This window comes from Frieseomelitta varia, unplaced genomic scaffold (genome assembly GCF_011392965.1).
Source record: "Frieseomelitta varia isolate USP_RPSP 00005682 unplaced genomic scaffold, Fvar_1.2 scaffold_924, whole genome shotgun sequence".
In the NCBI taxonomy this organism is placed as follows: Eukaryota; Metazoa; Arthropoda; class Insecta; order Hymenoptera; family Apidae; genus Frieseomelitta; species Frieseomelitta varia.
The window spans coordinates 309,914-333,208 of record NW_025110728.1 but is presented as its reverse complement, the minus strand read 5'-3'; the positions used below and the strand labels follow the sequence as shown (position 1 = coordinate 333,208).

Here is a 23,295-nt window from a genome sequence, read left to right as displayed (position 1 = left end):
TTACAATTTAATTTACATTTGAACACGTAAAGCGTTTAGCAAAGATAAACAATAACGAGTTTAAGAGGCATATGCAAAGTATCGTAAAAGTAAGGGTGTCATATTCGTCCAAAATGAGTACAGGCCTGGTGCACACTGGTGGTGGCAGACGTCGGTTTACATCAATTGGTCAAGCAGTAAGAGCAGGTGACAACCGCAAAGGAAAATACAACTACAGCAGTTGTTTTCAGCTTGACTTACACCGCTTGCAACTACTGATCAACATTAATTTTATTATTATAATATAATGTTTAGAATTTTCAACTTCCACCAACGTCGATCTATTCTTATCAATTCTCAGATGTCCTTCACCATTTTTTATATTATCCTTTTACAAAAAAGATATCAGACTCTCCCACAGAGTACATATATGCAGAGCACTTGTCGCTTCGAAAGAATCTATTTAAATTTCCATCGAGTACACCAAGGAGGTGTAACCGTGCGTTGGTCTTTCGGACGGTTTCTTTCTGTTTTTTTTTTTTTTTTTTTTTTTTTTAACATATCATTCGGTTTCGGTAATACCACGACAAATAGAAGATAATTTCAAAACCTGAGAGGGATTTCATCGGACTCGCGTACACATGGTGGTCGGATGACACTGGGAGGTCTGTGTTTCTCGGCAGGAGCCTGGAATATCGACAACCACGTGTCGAGCATATCTGACTTAATTCACGCGCCGAGTATCACTAAATTAAATAATATTTATCAGCATTCACATTCTAGAAATATTTACATTTTATATGTCATACTTATATTATATTTCTTCCATTGATGTCTAATAATAATCATTTTTAATAGCACCATAATAGTATGTATATTAAGAAATTAATCAACTTAAAAATTATTAATTTGTAGAGCTTTACCATTGTTTTTTCTTGTTGCTATAACATGACTCAAACCACTAGCAAAGAGGATCGTATTCTTTTGACCCAGCAGGTTGCAGGTCAGAAAAGATTTGGCTTCCGAAACCCAAGTGGAAACAGGCCAACAAGTGTTGCGGTTCTTTACAGTGATCGTGTTACTAATGCATTTGCAGCTTCATTAGGACTATTATCTTCTTGCCATCCAACCAAAAGAAACGAAACAACAAAACATTCATTTTTCATTGATACACGTAATTATCCTTTTTATACAAAAGCCATACAACATTGCTATAAAAGAAGAAAGAAAAAAGAGTGCAAGAAAAAAAGAAGGAAATATGCGCTTTCGTAAACAATCAAATATGTGGGTCAAAAATTAAATAACAATGCCAAGACCAACCACTGTTACCTATTTATACAGAAAGAGTTTTTTGTCCGGGCCATGTCCTAAACATCACATCCGCCGAGGTGCTTCCTCCGCGGGCCGTGTTTTACCGCGATCGTGGCTAACTGATGAAGGAAACGCAGCAGGAAAGACGAAGAAAGAACGCGTAAGGAACCACCGCCTCACTTTCAGCAGCTTCAAACATCCGCTGCACCAGCCGCCGCCAGATCTCGTTTACCTCTCCTCCGTTTCTTCTTTAACTCCTTCTCAAAGAGACACACGCGTTTCTTCTTTCTCCTTCTCCCTTTCTCTTTCATCTCTGCCTTCTGATTTCAAGGGCTGAAGAAACCAGATAGTAACAAGATTAAAGAATATCTTTGAATAATTAAGTACGTTGAAAAACATGAATATTCTCTTCTTTTAATGAACAAAATTAAATCTTTTTCAATCCAGTCTCCAATGAAGCGAACAAAATGATCTCGAAATTATTTGTTTAGTATCCAGCAATGTTACTAATATATCGCATGACATTGGTTACAGCACACATCTGGAACGAACTGGGTGGACATGTCGACCTCCTTCGAAGAGAGGAGAAACAAGAAGGGGGATGTCCGTCGCGCGTGAACGGTAAGACACGTACCCACGTGCAAGGCTACGTTTTGAATCACCAGCTGCCGATTCGCTGACGACTCCAGGAACCCTGGAGACGTACTAAAATTAGCAACCAGCACCCCCGCCTAGCCCTTACATGGCCACGTTACGAGCACGCGCGCGGCTGCTTTCAGAGGAAGAAAAAAGATGGAGAAAACAATAATAATCATGGTCCGAACAGTACGAGTCGATCATGTGCGAAATGTCACAGCTGGTGTAGTTGGGTGACCAATTCATTCGTACGGGTAAGATTGACGTTAAATGTGACACCTATAAGAAATAGTTAATGTGTATAAAATTATGATACAAGTAGTTTGATTTTTGTTCCACTTTATAAACATAATGGCGATATATTGCTTTTACTGGAATATATTACGTTTTTCTTTTCTGATCATTCATAAAATTACAAATGAACAAAAATTATTTATTCACGAGCAACGTTCGTTGCTTTATGAAGTTTCAGTAATGGACGTTTGATCTTCTTTATCAAACAGGAAGTATCACACAGGATGGATGAAGAAACCACATGGCTCCTATATGAATGAACACTATAATGAACTTGTCCTACTTGATAGTACTTGTGATAGGACAATTATTATATACACAGCTAATAATTGTGATAAGATAATTACTTGTCTTAAATTCTAGTTAAAACTATTCCAATTATAGTTATTGCAAAGATAGTTAGTTTCATTATTGTTGATTTTCTTGCTTGCTTGTAACTTTTAAGTCTAATTATTTAACAATAGACGACTAGTTACCATTTTGATTATCATTTTTCTTTTACATTATTGTAGCAACAGGACAGAAGTGAAAGTGTATTTAGATATCTGGAAGTAATCAAATTGAAATTAGTTTAGAGTAACGGACCATCTATTCCTTTCGCGATCGATCTTCTGTAAAACAAGAATCCATGGAATCTGTTTCTATCGTGTAGACTTCAAGTTCATTGTCCTCGATATCTGGTAGGGCACAGAATCTCAAAACGAGAGATCCTTTTGGTCGTGGTACTGGAGCTCCATTTCAAGTACATCTGCGGCAAGCGGATGCAGCCTGCATTTTATGGTCGCCCAATGCAACCAATTCTCATTCGTGCACCCGTACTCACACCCTCCACCACTTTCAGCACGCGGTACAACGACTTCTATAATTAGATTTCCTTCCCTTTAGCTTAGATACCTTCGAGCATGATCTCCATTTGTCCTGTGAATCGCAGAAATCTACCACCTGCAAATTCTTGTCAAAAATACTACGATTAATATGGTCAATTTCTATCGGAGGGTTGAATATCTTTGAGATTAGCTGTTAATCATTGAATAGTACGATCTTACCGTTCAAAACTCGATCAATCTATTGATAGAAGTCATCTGAAATAATAAACACGTTAACTCGTTCGTCACGAGTAGTCATTTAACTTGTGTCGTATTTTGTATTCAAATGCTGACCATAATGTCGGTATTCCAATACCGATCTATGTGTTCAATGTGCTGACATTAAACGTTACAGGTTTTACGCCAACTATTTCGAACAGGTTGCGTTTGGATCTATTTTTCGATTGTTGGCATCGACTGGATTCACGGATCCACGCTTCTGATGACAAGTAGCCAGAAAAATAATTGAAACTACAACGATTAAATCGAGGCGCGATCTATAAATGCTGCATCACGTGCCAAGTATCCTCGTAATTATAAATGGTTAATCATTGGTAGTCAGTCAGGAGTTTGCAAAATGATCAAAGTTTCAACTTTGTGAATTTATGCTCATCCAAACTGCTAGATGCATCTAATTTATCTTCTTTCATTATTATTGAATTTTACTCACATTCTTCTTCGACCATTCTTCCCTTGTAGTTGACAGCATTTTCGTTGTTTAATTCTTCATATTTTCTTATATTAACAACATGTTATCTTTCTCTTCTATTGTACATTGTTGTATGTTTACAAACAAAATAAAAGTCATTTCTTTTACTAATGTCACAAGATGTCTTACATAAAGGTGTCATTAAACGCTCTTGGCACGGCCTCTCTTTTTCCTCGTTGGCAAATCCTACTTAATCCTTTAACATCATCGAACAATGATGACAAACCGATTCTAAAGATCAATTTCATATAAAATATTGTAATCTTAAATAAATTCTCATAACAGTAACAAAGATTTCTCAAAAAAGTTTGAAATCAGTATTCCCAAATCAAAAAAAGAAATTTGGTCGGCGCTTCTTTCCAAGCGTTGTCAAGTTTGTAATCGTCATCGAAGTATTATTGAATGATTGCTCATATAATCATAAATGAAATCTTTTTATACAGATGTAAGAATAAAAAAATATAATATTCTTGAAAGAATACTTATATCTAAATTTTAAAGGTGAACAAAATGATTTTAACATCAATATCGATAATAACGTTTCTTATTTATAAAATTGCATTGTAATTGCATTAGATGAAAAAAATAGATTAAACATTTTGTATTACAAACCTTGTAGACTTCATGCGTTGTACCAGCTTGGCAACCCGATACGATCCGTCCCTGATCTGCATGCAAATACGAGCTATACTTAGAGATGTCCGATTTCCCTCGTTACGACAACAGATCACATTTTCGTCTTCATCGACCTTAATCATTCTTCGTGGAATTTTCAAACAATAATGTTTTCAAGTAACGTAAATTGCGAAAGATACTTCTCACTTCGTTATTAAATAATAATTATACAAGAAAATTATATGTCTCTCTTTTCTGTAGTTTCTGTGTAATAAAAAGTTTACTTCCCACGCTATACATTAATCGTTGTAGAAACTGCTAGAGAATCATGATAAAGTAATTATACGAGTATCTCCTTCCGCCTGGATTCTTCAATGGGCCACTGGAAAGAGGAAATCTGAATGAACTTAGTTACATGTATAAGGCAAGCAGATGCAAAACGTCACTTGAAACATATATATTTTTTTTTTATGACATCAGGAACAACCTGGCTCACAAATTGATCGTTAAAATTATATATATTTTATGTAAATATGTCTTTTTATAAAGCTTAAATTTAACTTAAGTAACTAATATTATAATCTGTTTATAGATTAAATAATATTTAAATAATTACCACCAGCCTCGACATCAAGAACATCATAACGTCCATGACTATTTTGCATAGTAATAGCAAACATTTCTCGACTAATTTCCAAATTATGCTATGTTAAATTATGTGACAGAACACTTTCATCTCATACACATACGTAAACTCAAGATAATCACATATAACAGATGAATGCATGCGCGTGTAAAGGGAAGCTGCGGTAGAAAAAGAAGCGTGGAAGAAGGGGAAGATAGGAAAGAGAGAGACGGAAGAAGGGCGCGTGTCGGTCGCGTGCCCGTTGCCACTGGTGACTCGGTGTCTGCGACCCTCCTGCCCTTTAACCCCTCCTACAGCTTTTCCATGAACGAACGTTTGAGTGAGGACAACATATTCGCTAGATCTTTAAACACACCTACCAAAATTTTCATAATTTTCATGTAATATGAATATAGATATCGATTATAATTATTTTCTTTTCTTTCATTTCTTCTTCAGATCGTCTCTTCTTTAATTATCATGTTGAATATATGACATATTATATGTAATTTTATTAATTTATCCTGAAGTAATTCCTCTTTGCAATTTCGATTATAAATGTATAGAGGACTCCATGAATCTGGCAAACTGTTCAGGACTACGACCTCAGCCCCTTCATCGTCTAGTCCACTTCCTCTTTTTCCGTCCCCTTCATTTTTTTTCATTTTTTTCATCTCCTCCTTAGAACCGTCTGGACGATGGCACTGAAAGAAAAAAAATCAACTAGTGAAGATTAGCGTGGCACGTGGTCCGTACTGCGAGCAATGGAAGAAACCACCTACTGCAAGAGGAGATGTATCCATCAGAAAACAGACACTTCAGTCGAACAATCATTGAATGGCACCGGGCGGTCCGTTAACGGTTCATTTTTCTTTTTTCATCCCAGCGCTTAATGGAGAAGACGGAAGTCATCAACATTCTTCAGATTTCAAACAGACAATAATCTACATGATCATTAAGTATATTTCTATGAGGAATGGATTAATAAACGGAAGTTTCTATCTAATATCATTTGTACTAATGTTGATGTTCATTCATCAACATCAGTTAAGAATATCGATCGCAAAAGAAGTTTTTTTTTTAAAATTCAAATCTTGATTATTTTCTTTCATAAATTTTCAGATGTTCTTATTTCTATGATCATTTAAAGATTTTTATATATTAGTATATAAAATCAGCTGATCACTCGATAAATTCCTGTTCCGGTTATGAATTTAAACGCAGCGTATATATAATATAAATGCAGCATATTGGTTCTTTTGTTGCAAAAAAAAAATCACATGAACATATCTAAATCCAGTAACAAGAGATTTAAAAAAAAAAGACATTCCGATTGCTCTTGCTCTTATACGCTTGTCTCTAGATCGCAGACAATCTGGCCGAGTGTAGAATTTCGTCGTGAAATTTGTGAATGAGCCCTCGTGACTCGCGCATTTTGAATGGAAACCGACGGGCCGGTTTTTACGAGAGCAGCACTGTGCTCTGGCACAGGATGCGGGTGCGGACGAAGGGGGTGTATGCTCATTTTTATCCTTTTTAATTCTTTTTTCTTGCCGCTGGAAGAGATAAGAGGGGGAGGGGGAGGAAGGAAGAGAGAATACTGCCAGCTGATCGCCTCTGCCTTTCAAAAGGTTTTGCAAAATGTGAGCACGTGCTCGTGTGTGTGACCCTTTTTAGATTCGCATGCCTGCTTACCACCTGCGAAACCAGCTAGTTTTACAGTCTGATCGGTATGCAATTAATTTCTGAATTATACTTACATCTTTTTTATAAATTTTATTATTCCGTATTTTTTTTCATGAACCTAATTATTAGATTATTATTTTAGCATGGTGCGCATATATAATAATATACTAATTGACTTTGATACTAATTGATTTTAATAAAATTGGTAAGACTCCTGTAAGAATTCATTCTTGATAGAAGGCAAATGACAAAAAATGTGACGATGAATCGTAAGAAGAACGATGTAAAGAAAGGGAACAAATCGGAAGGGTGAGAGGGGTGAAACAGGCGGCTGTTCGCTGTCTCCGGAAGGAACTGTCTCTCTTTATACCCAAAGACATTCCTCCAAACATGAACCAACGTGCTTCGTATGTGTTCTTCCCTTGTAGAAGCACTTCCACGGACATCCCCACTCTGTGTTAATTTCTTGCACCCGAAACTAAATTAAGGGTCGTTCCGGTCGACATTTCTTGACCTTCTAATATTCTCCTTTTTCTTCTTCTATCTTTATTTCGTGGCTCGGGATTCACGGAATGATGGTTTTCCTTTGATTGGAATGTTCAATACAAGTTTAATAAATTAATAACTTAGATTTTTATACACTGAAATTTTAAGAATTCATATAAGAGCAAATTTACATAGTATATACTTTACAAGTTTATGCATACAATGACTCACATACTGTAAATAGGAAATTGTCATTTAAAACTCGGTGTCATTGCACCCTAGGTCCTAGAGGACGTGTACGTTAGCTAGAAGAGAATACAGATGAAAGTTAGAAGTACACGTAGACGGCTGAAAATCTCGTCTGGCTCGTTGCCAAGATCTTCGAATCTTGTCATTTTCTTCATCCACATCTTCCATTCTCCAGCACGCACTTCTCTCTGTACCTTCGCTGGAGGCAATTAATTAAATAGTTCTTTATTTCTCATTTCTATTTTTTATTTCTCATTTCTATTTTTTATTTCTCATTTCTATTTTTCTATTTCCATTGTCTTTTGCTCTTTACAAAAATCTTTGCAAAGTAATTTGTTCTATACACAAATAAAATATTTTTTTTTATTAACTTTCAATTTTGCCAATTATTATCTCACTTCAAAATGAGAAATTTCAATTGTCAGTAATGGAAGATTTTAAAAACACTGGAAAAAGAGAAAAGTTAGAATAGTTGAACTAATAGAGTATAAAAAGAAAATAAATCGATAAATCGAGGAACGATAAAACGATAAAACAATAAAACTTCTGATAGTTCTATGTTTCTTTTATCACGATCTTCTATTACGGTCATCAGAATTAACGAAGATACGTCATCCTTTACGAATTCTCGAATCGTGAATTTAGAATTCCGATCTATACGTTCTACCTTGTCTCGTGAGTGACCGTGGAATAGAAGAGAGGTGATTTACCCGAAGAACACGGCAGCTGCATCGAGCCACCGGCCTGAAAATAGCACGGCAACCCCATACCGAGGCCGAAGACCAAAGTCGAAGCCCTCTCCCTACGTCGGTATATACTTCAACTAAAAAGCCACCCACCTACGAGCCTTTTAAATAGCGATCGCGTACTTTTTCCTTTTTTTTTTTTTCTAGCAGAAAACTTCTTGCTAAATGACATAGACGTGGAAAGAGGGAGTGTACCGACGCTGATTTATAAGAAGAACCAGGCGTTTCCGGATACTTTTCGAGACGGTATCCGACCCACTGAAACATTTATTTTTTCCCGAATGATCGAAACGAAATAGGATTGTACTTAATGACTCTGTTTTCCTTATTGAGCAAAAAAGTCCCCTTCCTTAATTTCCGAGATACTTTTTTTCTCTTCGTTGGCACGAGTCTGGATAACCATTGAGGATAGTGTTTATCCATATCTTTTGAAATATAAATAGTCTGTAACTCCAATTTTTTGCTCTAATTCAGTCATTTAACTGAAAAAGACATATGACAATGTTCAATTGATACGATATATAATATATTTATAGTGCAGTGTATAACTTTAAAAATATGTATTTTATTTTTGTGAAAAATTTACTACGCACGTGTTTCACCACTACATCCACCCAGCTTCTCTCTTTACCTCATCACGGCTTACATATACTTCCTCCTCCGCACCTGGAGCTTCTCCAAGTGCGCCGAAAATACGCGTTTTACGCGATGCGTTCCATCAGAAACGCGTTCAGGCACCTGTAGGATGCGCCCCGTCCACTGGTTTATTAACATAGAAACCACGAGAGGAATTATACTTCATATACATTTGATGACACGTAGAAGTTTGGATACTGGCAATTCGTTGCCGAGAAAAGCTTGGCGAATTTTGTAGTTGCGTCAGTTGAGATACTCAACACTCGTGACTTTATTTTTAGATCCAACGTCGATACTACCGCGATTGCAATAGAATCGTCGAGACACCTGTTCTACGAATCATTTTAAAAATAATCAAGATATCAGTCAATGTCGAAATTTATTCAACCTAAAAAATTGAACGAAACACGAGAGACTAGAAAATACAAGAATAATATTATACATAATATACAACCTTATAATATACTTTATATTTTGTGTCTTATTGTCCGCCAATCAAATATATCAGTCTACAAAATTTAAATCTAAATCATTATCCTGTTGTCTCTAGATTTACGAGCATCCATAAATGCAGCTTACACTCAGCATCGTATCTTCCCAGCGAACAGAAGAAAAGCATCATGAAACATCGACGCGGGACGAAAGAAGGTGGCAAGCAAATAAGAAAACGGCTCTCGCAGTTTCATTGGTGGCTACAGGATAGAAGCAGGTTGGTGCGCTGGGTGGTTCTTCTGGATCGACGCCAGGCGTCCGCCGAATTTAGCACCGCGACGCTGACTAACTCGCGTGGCATTCATTCAATCGCCGACCAAAAAGCCCGCTGCTTGCATAGTCTCTCGCTGCATAGTCTTCGTTTGCATGAACGAATGCCGCTCGCATTGCACTCAGAAAACTTCACTTTCCATTTTTCCCTTCTCATTTTTAAACGCTTTGCAAGTCGTTTTAAATGCGACTCTATCACATATACATACTTTAATATCAAAAGGTATACAACAATCCTTTATCGTGGTTCATCACTTAATTACATCGATAAGAAACAAGGTAATTAATAAAACTTTTATCAGAAAAGTCATCCGTGATATTATTATACGATCGTGGAGAATATATAATCGATAAAGTGTGTCTGAAATAAACGTGCCATTTTTATTATTTTATTAATAACAAGCTGATGTTAATAACACATTGCAAAGGATAGCAAATGTATGATAGCCGCTACGACATAGAAATATAATGTTTATTTTCGAAAAATTCCATGGGATAAGTGTGGAAACTTTCAACGTAAGAAATTTTTAAGAATTGCAGCTGTTCTCTCATCATTTGCGGCGAAACTTTATAATATTTTTAATATCGTTACTGTGGTTTCCATCGTTTTCTCAAAATACTTGTAGCATCAAGTTCGAGGAAATTTCACTCATCTCGTAAGTAAAAAGACCGTGTGTCTCGATGAATCGTATCTCTACCATCTTTGCACTTTTTCCGTTTGTTCGTCATGATGGTCAAAAGATGCCGCATATTAAACGACACGCGTTTCTTTCCTTTTTTCCTTCCTCGGTTCAGTGGCAGTTAATGAACATTGGACGCGTGCCGTAGATCCCACAAAATCTGGCTTCGCACAAAAATAGAATGCTTATCCTTTCATTTGCCAACTAGTAAATATCGTTTAAATAATCTGTTTCCTGTCGTTCATTACATTCGTTTTTGCCGATACTTTGAATTAATGCTTTTAGATATCAAAAATTAGGACTCCAACATCCACACGATTTCATTCGACAACCTGAAAATGATGTAACATTGAAACGTTCAATTCGTGTTGTTAATTGAAATTAGATTTAAATCTTTCTCTGAACAGTGACAGTATATGATTTCGTGTATTAATTCATATCGCGTTTAATGGATCCTAAATTCTCTAATACCTACATTTTATATTACATGTTTGCACCTGTTGATATATATGCAGAAGTTTCATAACTTATCAAATTTTTTAAAGTGAATATAGTGATACGAACATGTTCCTGCGATCTTACTACTTCATCAATATTACATTAGAACAGAGTGTTCAGTGACCGCACGTGAGCTACAGGTCGACATTTTTTACAGATAAACGGATACATAGACCTCCAGCCTATCTTCCCCCACGTGTTTCGACCCACGTCGAAAGAAAAAATAAATCTTCATACACTTTCTTACGAACATGTAACAATTTAGTTGAAAGAAACTCGGTATAATTTTTTAGCTTGAAAACGTTTATTATATCTTACATTTCCACATCTATTTCAAAAGTTCAAAATTATATTATCAATTGTCAACAATCCATCCAAACAACAAAAATTGTTTTTAAAGCTTAAAATTAAAAAATAATCTTTTCTCTTAATGATAATTTATCCAATATTAAATGTCGAATGAAAATGTTAAAAAAAAAAGTATTCACATCACAAGCATTTTTTTTCGATAAATACATTTAAAAAAATGTGACTAAGGTAAACATTCTAGTTTTTTAATAAATTTAACGCATTCCTAGTCTTAGACTAGTATTTAAATGAGTACTTAAGCGAGTATAAATAAAATTTAAAAAAAAAGACAATAATGGGCAAGAATCATCATTAGTTTCAATGTAACAAGCTTTTAATAATTAATCTCTTGCACGTATACTCGTGCACAACATTGCCCCCGTCCACGCTCAAATCGAAAAAGCGACACGGATGTGCGGTGGTCGCACACTTCGCCACCACTCAAACAGAAGCAGCGGCGACACACGAGCCAGTCGGGCACCCTTCTGAGCGCGTGCAACGCGGTGCGCAGCAGCTGAAGAAGAAGAAGAAGACGATGACGAAGAGAAGATGGAGGGTGAGGGAGGCTACGCTGCTATATGTAGTCCCGAATCTTAGCCGGAGCAACTATTACGTTCGAAATCTTCGAGGCGGACGCACCCCTGTATTTAGCAACAGGTACAGGGTACACGATAGGCTACCGAAAACCGCGCGACACCGTCGAGGGTTCAACATTTGTTCACAATATCTTTGAACTTAAGTAATCCTTACAATTAGTGATCGTGTGTGACAGTGAAGTTAGATCAGACAGATCTAAGGTATGGTTTGTGTAATTGAGACAATCAAATAGAGAGAAGAAGACGAATTGCAATAAGAGAGAAAATGCCGAGGGCATTTCTAATCACTCACCGACGATACAACGGAGTCGAAGAAGAGTTCAATGGATCCGGAAGAGGTACGTCCTGTCTTCTCAAATATTCATCATTTGTCCCGTGCCAGAGGTTTTTTTCTTTTTTCATCTTGCTGTAGCTTCGTTTTAAAAATAAGTTCGCTGGTATCATTGTGTTCCTTTCGTCGATAAACATTCGCAAAGAGTCTGTAAAAATTGTTATTTTTTATTCATCTTCAGTTCGACTTTGTATAATTTTTCAATTTCTCAACTTTTCTCAATTTTTTGCCGTTTTATTTTCAATTTCATTCAAAAACTTTCCATCACCAGTAATTCGTCAAAATCTCAAAAATAGGTGCGTTAAACATGGTAAAAGTTCCATTAATGGCAATATTAACACCCCGGAAACGTAAATGTAGGCACTTGATCGGTGTAAGCGAAATTTCCGCACCGCTTACGTCGATCTCGTCAATCAAAGCTTTTGAGCAGAAGCCAAGAGAATTTGCTGGTCATTGCTTCATGATTAAGGTGGTACATCGTGTAGATTTAAGAATAGGAGACGTTAAGTGCGTCACGAAATTGACACGACTCATACCGTCGCGATGCCGTCAACCCTTCGAAAACTTTCATACAAAATACACATATATGTGTATATAGAAGTACGCAGAAAATACGAAGATTAAATAAAGAAAGAAAAATAGAGACAATCGGAAGACAGAGAGAGAAAAAGATAACTATTCTATTTCTGTTCTCTTCAAAGAGCAGACGGTATATTCGTAAAGGTGCTTCGTGTTTCACGAATTCAGAGTCATAAATATGGATCTCTTTGTTTATCACAATTTACGATTTAAATACGTAAAGTATAAATCAAATTCGTTATAAAAGTTAAAAATTAAATAAATTAAATAAATAATAAATCCTCTGTTCTTCTTCTTTAAACGGAATTTTCCTACAAGCTTCTGTTAATAGATGCGAAGTCGTGCCACCTGTTTCAAGCAAAGAGAATGATTTGTGATATACGAACTACCTAAAAATTATAAAAAAATGAGCCGGTAGGACATAATTTTCTTATTGCATAATAAGAATGCGGAAATATGACTAATTACAAAACAGCCGCAACGAAATCAAACTATCAATTGGAAGTTCTTTTAGTTCGATCACGAGATTTTCGTTGGACATCCGCCAAAACGCATTGAAATCGTAGGAATCTCCGCTAACGATGATAAATGTTTCCACGTGCAAAATTTTGAACTTTCTTCAATTTTATTATCTGACACAATAATAAAATTTAAACTTAGGACATAATTATAAAAATATCTTGTAAGAGAGTAAAAGTGACCAATAATAAATATAACTTTTTTTTATTTGTCATAGATTTTAGTCCTGAAAGAGGCGTAAGATTGGCCGATTACAGCGGAAACCATCCAACTTCTGACGGTGCGAGTGAATGCGGTAGCGAGACATCATCAGAATGTCCCGAGGAATTATACAATCTCACGAAATTGGCAGAAGTGAGCTTAGCCGCAGCCGCTGGTACACTGATTCATCCCAATAACGTGATTTATCAGCAACCAGCTTCGCCAAGGTGTGCTCAATTTTCGGACAAATGCGGCAGAATGGTAACACCACGAACAAAACAGCAAGAATTACAATTTCGAGATCATCCAGGAACCCTCGAAGATGAGCAGACGCTTGGTGAAAGAACGAGGATCTTCTTCGAGAGAATCGAGTGCGAACGTGAGATTTTGCAGAATTGTTCGGAAAGAAATACAGTTTTAGGCATCCACGTTCCGCCTCATTCTCATCACTTGCAAGAGGAACATCGAAGTCTCGAAGCTGAGAATTCACTTGACAAAGCTGAATTAGAATCAATTCAATCAACATCCTCGACAATCTCCCAAAACCGAAGAACGACCTCAACTTCAACGGAGGCGTCGAAATCCGAAGATAATGAGGATCACGAATGTCCTGATTGTGGAAAGAAGTACTCCACATCCTCGAATCTAGCCAGACATCGACAAACGCATAGATCTCTCGGAGACAAGAAAGCTAGAAGATGTCCACATTGCGATAAAGTCTATGTTAGTATGCCTGCATTCAGTATGCATGTTAGAACGCATAACCAGGGATGCAAGTGCCATTATTGCGGCAAGTGTTTCTCGAGACCATGGCTTCTGCAGGGACACATACGTACTCATACAGGTGAGAATTTGTATAAAAATATCATCATATCTCGCTGATAGAGTGAATTGTGTGTTACATAACCACTAAGATACACAAATATATCGATTATATCAATATTACATCAATATATATCAAATACATAATTACCTGTTATTATGTAATTCGATGACGTTTCTCTTTCCTACACTAGGTGAGAAACCATTTAAATGTACGATCTGCAATAAAGCGTTTGCTGACAAATCAAATTTACGCGCCCACATACAAACGCACTCAAACACCAAGCCATATGTGTGCGGTCGCTGCGGTAAAGCATTTGCTTTGAAGTCATATCTCTACAAACATGAAGAATCATCGTGTATGAGGGCACATCATCGATCATCTACGGATAAAATCGATGGGAATGATCAAAAAGTAACATTATCATCAACAAAATCCTGCTCACCACCATCTTCTTTAAGTAGAATACAAACAACGTCGTGCGTCACGGCATCACCTACTAGCGTTATCGTTCCTCGCCTAAGTCTCAATCGCGACCAAAAGAATTCATCTTCGGCATTTTCCGCGATTATTAGACATACCAGAGTTCCGGACGAATCCACAGTATCTCCGCCATCGAAACGTTTCTTCAGAGAGAAAACTCCAAGCGAAGAACGTGAGAGGAAAACATCTGATAATACAACGAAAAATCCAGAGTGTGTGTCCAGAATGGTTATTAGAACTTCCGTCATATCACCTAATCCAGAACATCTCAGTCGCTTCAACAACGATAGCCAAAACTCTTCTAGCAGCTATGAGTTTTCCGATCCTACGAGATCTTCCACATTTTCCCAGCCGACAACGATGACACTTAATTTAGCTATCGCATAAAATAATCGCACATCGAAGAAAAGAAGAACATTTGTCCAAAACACTAAAACAAAACTACGGCAAGTATTTCTATCAAGTAACGATAGCAATATTATTGTACATGAGTATGCCAAAGATTATTTTATATTCACTGACGGTTAATCTCTGGACTCGAATGTGTATCACAAGCATAAAGAAACTACCATTCAAATCAAAAAATATGAATAATTAAATAATCGTTTCGTAGAGATACAAAGACGTAATTACTTGCTAGTAACTAGTGTCATTCCTTAATGTCAATATTAAGATAAGTTCGTTAAGTTTTGACGGAAAACATTTGAAATTTTATGCAATGCAAATACCCATTTTTATATAGTAAATATATATAGAATCAATTTTGGAACAAGTTCAACGAACATAAGAAATATTATAGAGATTACTTACGTCACAAATATTGTTCCATGCACCTTCCTAATTAGGGACCATCTAGCACATAGACATATTAACGATAAAATTATAAATTATCAATTTCTAGTGTTGTGCCTTAAATACTATTAATACGTAGTTACAATTTTCTAAAGACATATCAAGCATTGTATTAAGAAACAAAAGTAATTTATTAATTTAAAGTGAATTGCAGTGCCTATATACATATTTACCTTAGTATTAATTGCATCGATGCTCTTCTAAATTTTCCATGCTCTTCTCTAGGCAGCTAAAAATTTCTTTTGATTTAATAAGATTTAAAACTAACAGTATATTAAAGTGTAGATTGCTAATGAATATCAATCGAATTATAGATACTCATATAATTATGAAATACTAAAAAAATAAATAAAAAGAAAAAAGATAGAACTATTTTTATTCCGAGTAATTTTTGTATAAGAGATCACGTTTTTGAGAATTTGTAACTTTACAGTGCCTTGTTTAAAATTTATGTTATGCGTTCATATTGAACCATATATTTAATAAGGGTAATCAAATTTGAATTATAATTATATTCGAAGTGTATAAAGTAAGTGGAAAACGGCAAATAATGTGGACAAATGTAATTTTCCTTCACATTAATCGCGTTTTTAAATACGAACGCGTATCGTCTGTGATTCGAGTTTTCGTACGGAACTAGCGGCCATATGCAATCTAATGGCTCTCTGGTGTCGTAATATGTAATTAAGAACTTTTCTTTGTTTTCGATGCGTTATCGATCGTCGGTAACGATATGAGTGTAAACTAGTCTAATCCGCTTTGCTATTCTAAGCGCAATCCGTTGAATTTTCCTTAATACAAACATAAAATAGTTCACACGTATCTCTCATTACTATTTATCAATTTTTCTGTATAATTAGTTTGATGATGATTTAATAGAAACAAAATTACTTCTCTAGTCTGAAATAGAAACTTACATAGCAATGGTTGCACAAAAAATTGAATAGCGGCGGTTTTTATAATAAAGATTTCACGTAATTTATCCATTTTTTCACAGTAAACTCATATATTAGAACATGTACTTGTAGTAACCGGAAATCAAAAAGTACATGTATCCTAGTCATCAATTTATTATGATCAAACGTAGAACATTAAATTACATCCAAAATGTAATACATATTACGTTGTATAATCATATAAAATCACATATTGTAAATAGCATTCCTTACATTATATGTTAATAGTTAGATTATCACAATAATTAATGCAGTTGTAATGTATTGTTGTTTTACGTATATATGTAATGTACCATTTATACATTGGAGTGCCTAAGCAAACATTTTACCAACTTTTTTACAAATTGTGCAAGTTTTGTTTATTAAAATAAAAAAAATATATGTATAGCTACATATACCTGTAAGTCTGTATAATATTTTTACAAAACCTTTTCTAGTTTGCTTACATTTTAACTTATTAATTTTTATTTTCCATTTATAGTTTTCTTATTTCTTTATAACGGAAAAAAAGAAAAATAAAAGGAGCATTTTTAAGGAGCATTTTTAAAGAAAATATTAATAATAAAATATTGTTTCACAGAGCTTGCAAATTGGATAGCTATGTAATACGTATTAATATAATTGTAGCGTACGAGTAACTTACATTAAGCACTCTATTCAAATTTACTTTCTTTTTACTCCAACTTTTTCTATTACTGATGAACTGTGCGATAGTTTAATAACGGTTCGAAGCAAAGCAACAACGACTTGCTGTATTTACTAAATAGATTGAAGTTCATAATTAGGGCAATGAAGGGGAACACATCTATCTTAGTCAGTCGATGATGGTAACATAAACTGACTTTAGGCGATATCGTGTACGATTAAAAAGATATTTGCGTCTTGGAAAGTAGAGAAACGAAATGGTATGGTAAAATAGATTGCTCTAATCTAAGAGTAATATTGCATAAATAGGAATATCATCTAAATGCTACGTGCAATAATAGCAAAATAATAGCAAAAAGAGGGTATTATCTTAAGATGACATTAGCGAATAAATCAAAAGTATTAAAAATAAAAGAAATAATGCATATATTATCATAATAATTGTTAATACATATTCTTTTATAATAATATAAATAATTCTTTTTAATGAAAATTTGGAGTAACTAATTGATAACAATTAATGAAATAGATTTTCGAGTAAATAGATATTTAAAAAATACAAATTAGATACAATTGTCTAAATTCTTATTTATCTTTTATTGCCAATATTTCTTCTTACGATTTAAACATTATCCAACTATATTTATTATTATTATAAAGACATAAAAATGCTTCTAAAAACATTCCGGTAAGAAGATCCGGACATCATAAGACGACATAAGATAACGTAATGCTTATAAGACTGCAGACATATTCCATATCACGATTTATATATCCATGCTTCTTAGAATTTCCCCTATCAAACTGTTCCCCCTCCTTCGCTTTAATCCAAATCCTTGTGTTTCTTGATCTCTTTGCGAGATCGAGCATAAGTAAGCCGAAGAAGAAGAACAGAAAAGAGGTACTACATATTCGGTGGGAATCGACGAATGAATTTACTAGGACTACTGTCAAATAGAAGCTCGCAACGGAGGCCCCGAAGTAAACTGGAGCTATGCGACTGATCCTTGTCATCTTGATTTTCTTCTTGGGATCGGTACTCTCGAGGTACTATGTAAGTTATCACCTATTGTTCTTTAATTAAATTTTTTAATTTCTTACTTTTTAAATTATTTGCTTTTAATCAATTTACTTCAAAACATTCTTAAAAATATTTATAAAAGGAATAAATATATCTACATGCCTAATTATGTATATTTCTTCTCAAATTATTGACAAAACAATATATTGCAGTTTATCATGAAATATATCAACATTTAAATCAGATAATAAAAAAGATATATCATTTATTATATTGAATAATTCATAAATTTATTTGTGTATTTTTTTCAATTCAATTAAAACTCAATTTTTAATATAAATTATATACTAATATAGGTCCAGTTATTTGAGAAATTAAAGATTTGAAGATCAAAGTTCGCAAGATAAGTTGATAGGAAATTAACTCGACCTATTTCTAATTTTTTTATTCAATTAGTTTTATTTTTTTCTTTTTAATTTCTTTTTTTGTCCTTTTTTACAAAATATTATCAATTTTTACGTTACTAAAAAACGATTTAAATAAGATTTATTAAAAAATATTTTGAGAAAATTAATATATATGAAAATTATAACAACGTCCTGTGTATTTTTTTAATCTTACTAATTCGTTTATTAATACTTCTTTTTCTTTATTTATAGGAAAAAAAACGCTTTGACCGCTCTATCTACGATGATTTTGAAATACCAGAGTTTGGCAAATATTTAATAAGAAAGCAATGGACATTTACCGATCACGAAACGGTAAGGAATATTTTTATTCACTAAAATTACAAACGATATTTTCTAATTTTCATTTCTAGCATTTTAGAGCATATAAAGATAGAAAAAAAAATAATTGCTACATAGAGAAATTAGAAGACAATGCCACTACAAAAAAACATTCAGAAATTGAAATTGTACAACAAAAGCAAACATCAAAAATTCTTTGTACACCAAATGAATTGACAAAATTTGAGGTGACACCAGATAGATATGTTTGATTATCATCATTAAATTATTTGTTTAGCACAAAAAATAATTTACTTTCTGTAGGCATGGCAAATTGCAGGAGGTAGAATTGTTGATTTCTGTAATGGACGGAAAATTATTTTACTACAAAAAACTATTCCAATAATCGACCAAACGACAGATCCTTTTTTCAATATTCTTCCTTTCGACGAAAATGCTATTGTCACAAGAAGAGTAGCTGATATACTTCTAACACCATTAATAAGTCGAGCTAAGAGACAAATCGCGCTTGAAGAAAGGCAAAAACTTAATAAAAACTTTAAACAAGATCGTTTGCGTCGTCAAGTACAACTATCTCCAGGAAAATTTCAAGGACAAACACAGTCTCAATATTTAAGTATTGGTAATAGTGAACAAAAAGAAGGCAAAGCCGAAGCTGAAGCTACTCAACAATCTTCTCGTGCAGTTGTTAGTGCGTATTTAAGAAAACATTGTACAATACAATATATATTAATAATTAATTATATGATACTATATATAAATACTATATATAAATACTATATATAAATATACTATATATAAATTATATTATTGTATGAAATTATAATACATTTTTAGCTGGAACCTATGGTATGGGACAAGCACAAAGTATGTCACTGGGTAGTACCGGATGTGAAGATTGTTCAAAATATACTGGTGAAAATGTTCCAGATAAATACATTCAATTACCAGGTATTGTAAATGCTGCTAGAAAAGAAAACAAAACATAATGAATAAAACAGATAAACTATATCAACAATTTTTCAGCAGTTAAACAACCAAGTGATACTATTAGATATCCTGGTGTGATTACTTCTGGAATAGATACAACTTATCCTAGCAGAATACCTGCTAGCACAGCTCGAGATATGTCTAATCTGGGTACTGTACCTAGTATTACTGGTGGTAAAATTCCTGGAAGTATATTTGATACCACAACTGATGGTAGAGTACATCCAGTAATACATCCTGGTGGTATACCTAGTATTGGAACTGGTGGAACTGCATCTTATTCTGCAGGTATACCAGGTACTAAGACAAGTATAGCTTATCCTGCAGTTATACCTGGAAGTACACTTGGAGGTGCAAGAGGTGATGATATAGCTTACCCTGGAGATATACCTAGTACTAGAACAAGTGGTGATGCAATTTACCCTGGAGGTGTACCTGCTGTGACTAGTAGTGGTACAGTTTACCCTGGAAGTGGTACTACAACTGGTGCAGTTACTAATGGTGCAATTTACCCTGAAAGAATATCAGGTGGTGGTATAACTTACCCTGGAAGTATACCTGGTACAACAACAGGTGGTGTATCTTACCCTACAGGTGTATCTGGTACTACAATTGGTAGTGGTACACCTCTTTATCCTGGAAGCATACCTGGTGCTACAACTGGTAGTGTAGTTTACCCTGCAGGTGTACCTAGTATTGCAACTGGTACAGTTTACCCTGAAAGTGTACCTGGTATTACAACAGCTGGTGGTGTAGCTTATCCTGGAAGTATACATAGAATTACAACAACTGGTAGTGTAGCTTACCCTGGAAGTGTACCTAGTACTATAACGGATGGTGGTGTAGCTTATCCTGCAGGTGTATCTGGTATTGCAACTGGTAGTGGTACAGTTTACACTGGAAGTGTTCCTGGAACTATAATTGGTAGTGGTGTAGCGTACCCAGGACATGTACCTATAACTGGTGGTGGTATAGTTTACCCTGCAGGCACTGTAACTAATGGTGCAAGTCAACCAAAAAGTGTACCTGGTACTACAACTGGTGATAGTGTTAGTTATCCTCCAGGGTTACCTGGAGGTGCTGTAGTTTATCCTAGTAGAGTTGGTATTGTACCAGATACAAGAGAATTTGTTTCTGATAAAATTATAACAAATTCAAAAGCAATTGTAGATGCTAAAGTGTATGCCAATGGGCAAATTCCTACACAATTTTTTGGTGAGAGAACTTATCCTACTAGCACAAGTGATATATATCATAATATTGGTACACCAGGAACTTTTCCCATAGATAATACAGGTGTTTATTACGGTGGTATTTCACCACCAGCAAATCAATTAAGGGAAACTATACATTATCCAAAAAAAATAATACCAAATAAAGAAACTGATAGAGTTATTATACCTGGACCATCTATCAGAGTTCCAACTGGTGATATTACTAGAAGCAATCTTGATGGCACAAGAGACGTTTTTCAAGGAAGTACATTGCAAGGACAATATCCTGACACTTCAAGATGGCAAGAAAAAGGGACTTCAGATCTTACAGGACAAATAATTGGACAATACCCAACACAAGCTAAACAATATCCTGGTATACACTATCCATCCAATATAGGAGCTACATCAAATATTGGAGAAGGTCCTCAATATTATCAACAATCAGGAAGCCTTTTGCCTACAGAAAGTGATAACTCTAATTCTCAAGCATCTAGTTCTGTAAAACAAACAGATTCAGGCACGCAGGCAAGTGCATCAGCTCAAGGAAAATTTGGACAAGGTACAGCTCACTCTCAGATAACAGGTAGTTATACCGGTTCTGGATCATTCTCAGCCCAAGCTGGTAGTACTGATACTAATAAAAGTGCACAAACAGAAATTAATGGTGGTAAAGAAAGTACAGTAAGCAATGCTCAAGGAATTGGTGGTTATGGAAAAAGTCAAGCACAAGTTCAATTAAACTCAGAATTAGGTGCTACAACAACAGGTGCACAAAGCAGTGGTTGGAATCATGGTACAAATTCTCAAGTACAAGCAAGCTCAAAAGGTGGAATGGCAGACGCTCAAGCAAATGGCGAGGGAAATACTTCGAGTCAAGCTCAAATTGGTTTTCAACCATATCTTAAGACAGATGAAAAAGTTGAAAAATATTTGAAACCATTCCACGGTGGTGGAACAGCGTCTGCTCAAAGTGGAACGTATACTGGACAGTCCCAATCTCAACTTGAAGGATCTTTCCAATATGGAATTACTTACACTGGTGCTGCACAAGCGGGGTCAGGATCTGGTGCAGCAGCTTCTAGAAAACCATTCAATTTCAATCTTACAGATACTGAGCTGTTTAAATCATTTAAACCATCTAATGGAGCACAAATTGTACAAAAGAATAATAGTGAAGGAACAAATACATCTTCGAATGCAGGTAATGAATATAATCAATCTCAACAAGGTTTACAAACGAGTTCTAGTTCCCAAAGAAGAATTTTTACCAAACCAACAGATTCGCAAAACATGACTAATAAATCAGATCAATCTATTGAAAAGTCTCAATTGGATGATACAGCATATGATTATGAAGAAGAATATAATAGCGAAGATTATGATATATCATCATTTCAAACTTCAATAAATCCGAAGATTTCAAAAATTTATGCTGCAGAACAAAATAATAGTAACTATCAATCGCAAACATTACATGTTGCAACTGGAAGTCAATATGATACTCATGTGAAACAAGATACAAATGCACCACAAGTTGGTGATGTCCTGCAACCTAGGCAATCATTATCAAGATATACTATACCACCTGGTTTTCGGAGTAGAGTAATATCAGTAGCTGGTGATGAAACTATTGCTCATGGTGATGGAAAGTCTCAATCTCAAACAGTTTCTCTAGTTCCAAAGGAACCAAATATGACTAATGAAAACAAATCACCCATCTCAGAAATTAGATCTCTTAAAACTAGTCATGAAAGATTAATAAAAAGTCAAGTTGCATCTGAAGAAAAACAAAAAAATAATTTTCCACAAATCCAAAATCGAACTTCAAAAGAATATGCAAAATCTATTTCTAATACACCAATGAAACCAAGTTATTATACAGTAACAAACAGTGTTACTGGTAAACTGAATGGTAGAAATTCACCAAGAAAATATGAACATCGCTATTACACCAAAAGTTCAACTTGTGGATATTTTACATTCTCTTGTAATATTGTATATGGTTCTAATGGTAGAACAAAAATTTGTAAACCAAAAATGCCGACATATTCCGACGGTACTCCTATAAAATGTTAGATGGTGATATTAACTTTGGAACCTTTTTTTATTGTTTAAAAAGACTTAGTTTTATTCATAGATTATTTTATACTTTACTAATATTAGACATATTTTTTTATTATAATTTGGATTATTTTTGTTTATCTTTG

At 34.6% G+C, this 23,295-nt stretch overlaps 3 protein-coding genes and 2 long non-coding RNA genes across 14 annotated transcripts; 3 read left to right on the top strand and 2 right to left on the bottom strand.

Annotated features, from left to right (window-relative positions):
* Positions 1-10: 10 nt before the first annotated feature.
* Positions 11-4,252, bottom strand: LOC122537680. 2 transcript variants are annotated; one of them, XR_006308677.1, is made up of 4 exons: positions 1,798-2,283; positions 1,309-1,623; positions 903-1,096; positions 11-725 (listed from the first exon to the last, which is right to left on the bottom strand). It is a non-coding gene; the product is annotated as an uncharacterized LOC122537680 (long non-coding RNA). The 2 variants fall into 2 exon arrangements; XR_006308676.1 differs by lacking the exon at positions 1,798-2,283 and adding an exon at positions 2,806-4,252 and having other exon boundaries at positions 903-1,623.
* Positions 4,253-8,052: 3,800 nt separating this feature from the next.
* On the bottom strand, positions 8,053-14,444 carry LOC122537679. Of its 2 annotated transcripts, XR_006308674.1 has the most exons (5): positions 14,326-14,444; positions 12,015-12,201; positions 9,293-10,612; positions 8,796-9,170; positions 8,053-8,684 (listed from the first exon to the last, which is right to left on the bottom strand). It is a non-coding gene; the product is annotated as an uncharacterized LOC122537679 (long non-coding RNA). The 2 variants fall into 2 exon arrangements; XR_006308675.1 differs by lacking the exons at positions 12,015-12,201; positions 14,326-14,444 and adding an exon at positions 10,756-10,899.
* LOC122537678 lies at positions 9,459-11,063 on the top strand. 4 transcript variants are annotated; one of them, XR_006308673.1, is made up of 3 exons: positions 10,128-10,256; positions 10,396-10,487; positions 10,566-10,762. XR_006308673.1 is itself a non-coding variant. In XM_043671055.1 (2 exons), exons 1-2 carry the CDS (start codon positions 9,459-9,461, stop codon positions 11,061-11,063), a joined length of 549 nt encoding a protein of 182 aa, XP_043526990.1. The 4 variants fall into 4 exon arrangements, 1 of the variants encoding a protein (XP_043526990.1); XM_043671055.1 differs by lacking the exons at positions 10,128-10,256; positions 10,396-10,487; positions 10,566-10,762 and adding exons at positions 9,459-9,879; positions 10,936-11,063; XR_006308671.1 differs by lacking the exons at positions 10,128-10,256; positions 10,566-10,762 and adding an exon at positions 10,936-11,050 and having other exon boundaries at positions 10,392-10,487.
* Positions 11,269-16,859, top strand: LOC122537676 (oocyte zinc finger protein XlCOF7.1-like). Of its 4 annotated transcripts, none has more exons than XM_043671054.1 (4): positions 11,530-11,783; positions 11,956-12,060; positions 13,369-14,196; positions 14,369-16,859. In XM_043671054.1, exons 2-4 carry the CDS (start codon positions 11,988-11,990, stop codon positions 15,043-15,045), a joined length of 1,578 nt encoding a protein of 525 aa, XP_043526989.1. In that variant the 5' UTR covers positions 11,530-11,783; positions 11,956-11,987; the 3' UTR covers positions 15,046-16,859. The 4 variants fall into 4 exon arrangements, with proteins under 4 accessions (XP_043526986.1, XP_043526989.1, XP_043526988.1 ...); XM_043671053.1 differs by having other exon boundaries at positions 11,899-12,060; XM_043671052.1 differs by having other exon boundaries at positions 11,883-12,060.
* A 1,087-nt stretch (positions 16,860-17,946) lies between these two features.
* LOC122537691 lies at positions 17,947-23,177 on the top strand. 2 transcript variants are annotated; one of them, XM_043671076.1, is made up of 6 exons: positions 17,947-18,165; positions 18,792-18,893; positions 18,953-19,108; positions 19,185-19,572; positions 19,719-19,832; positions 19,908-23,177. In XM_043671076.1, exons 1-6 carry the CDS (start codon positions 18,106-18,108, stop codon positions 23,162-23,164), a joined length of 4,077 nt encoding a protein of 1,358 aa, XP_043527011.1. In that variant the 5' UTR covers positions 17,947-18,105; the 3' UTR covers positions 23,165-23,177. The 2 variants fall into 2 exon arrangements, with proteins under 2 accessions (XP_043527011.1, XP_043527012.1); XM_043671077.1 differs by having other exon boundaries at positions 17,948-18,165; positions 19,911-23,177.
* The last annotated feature ends 118 nt before the right edge of the window (positions 23,178-23,295 follow it).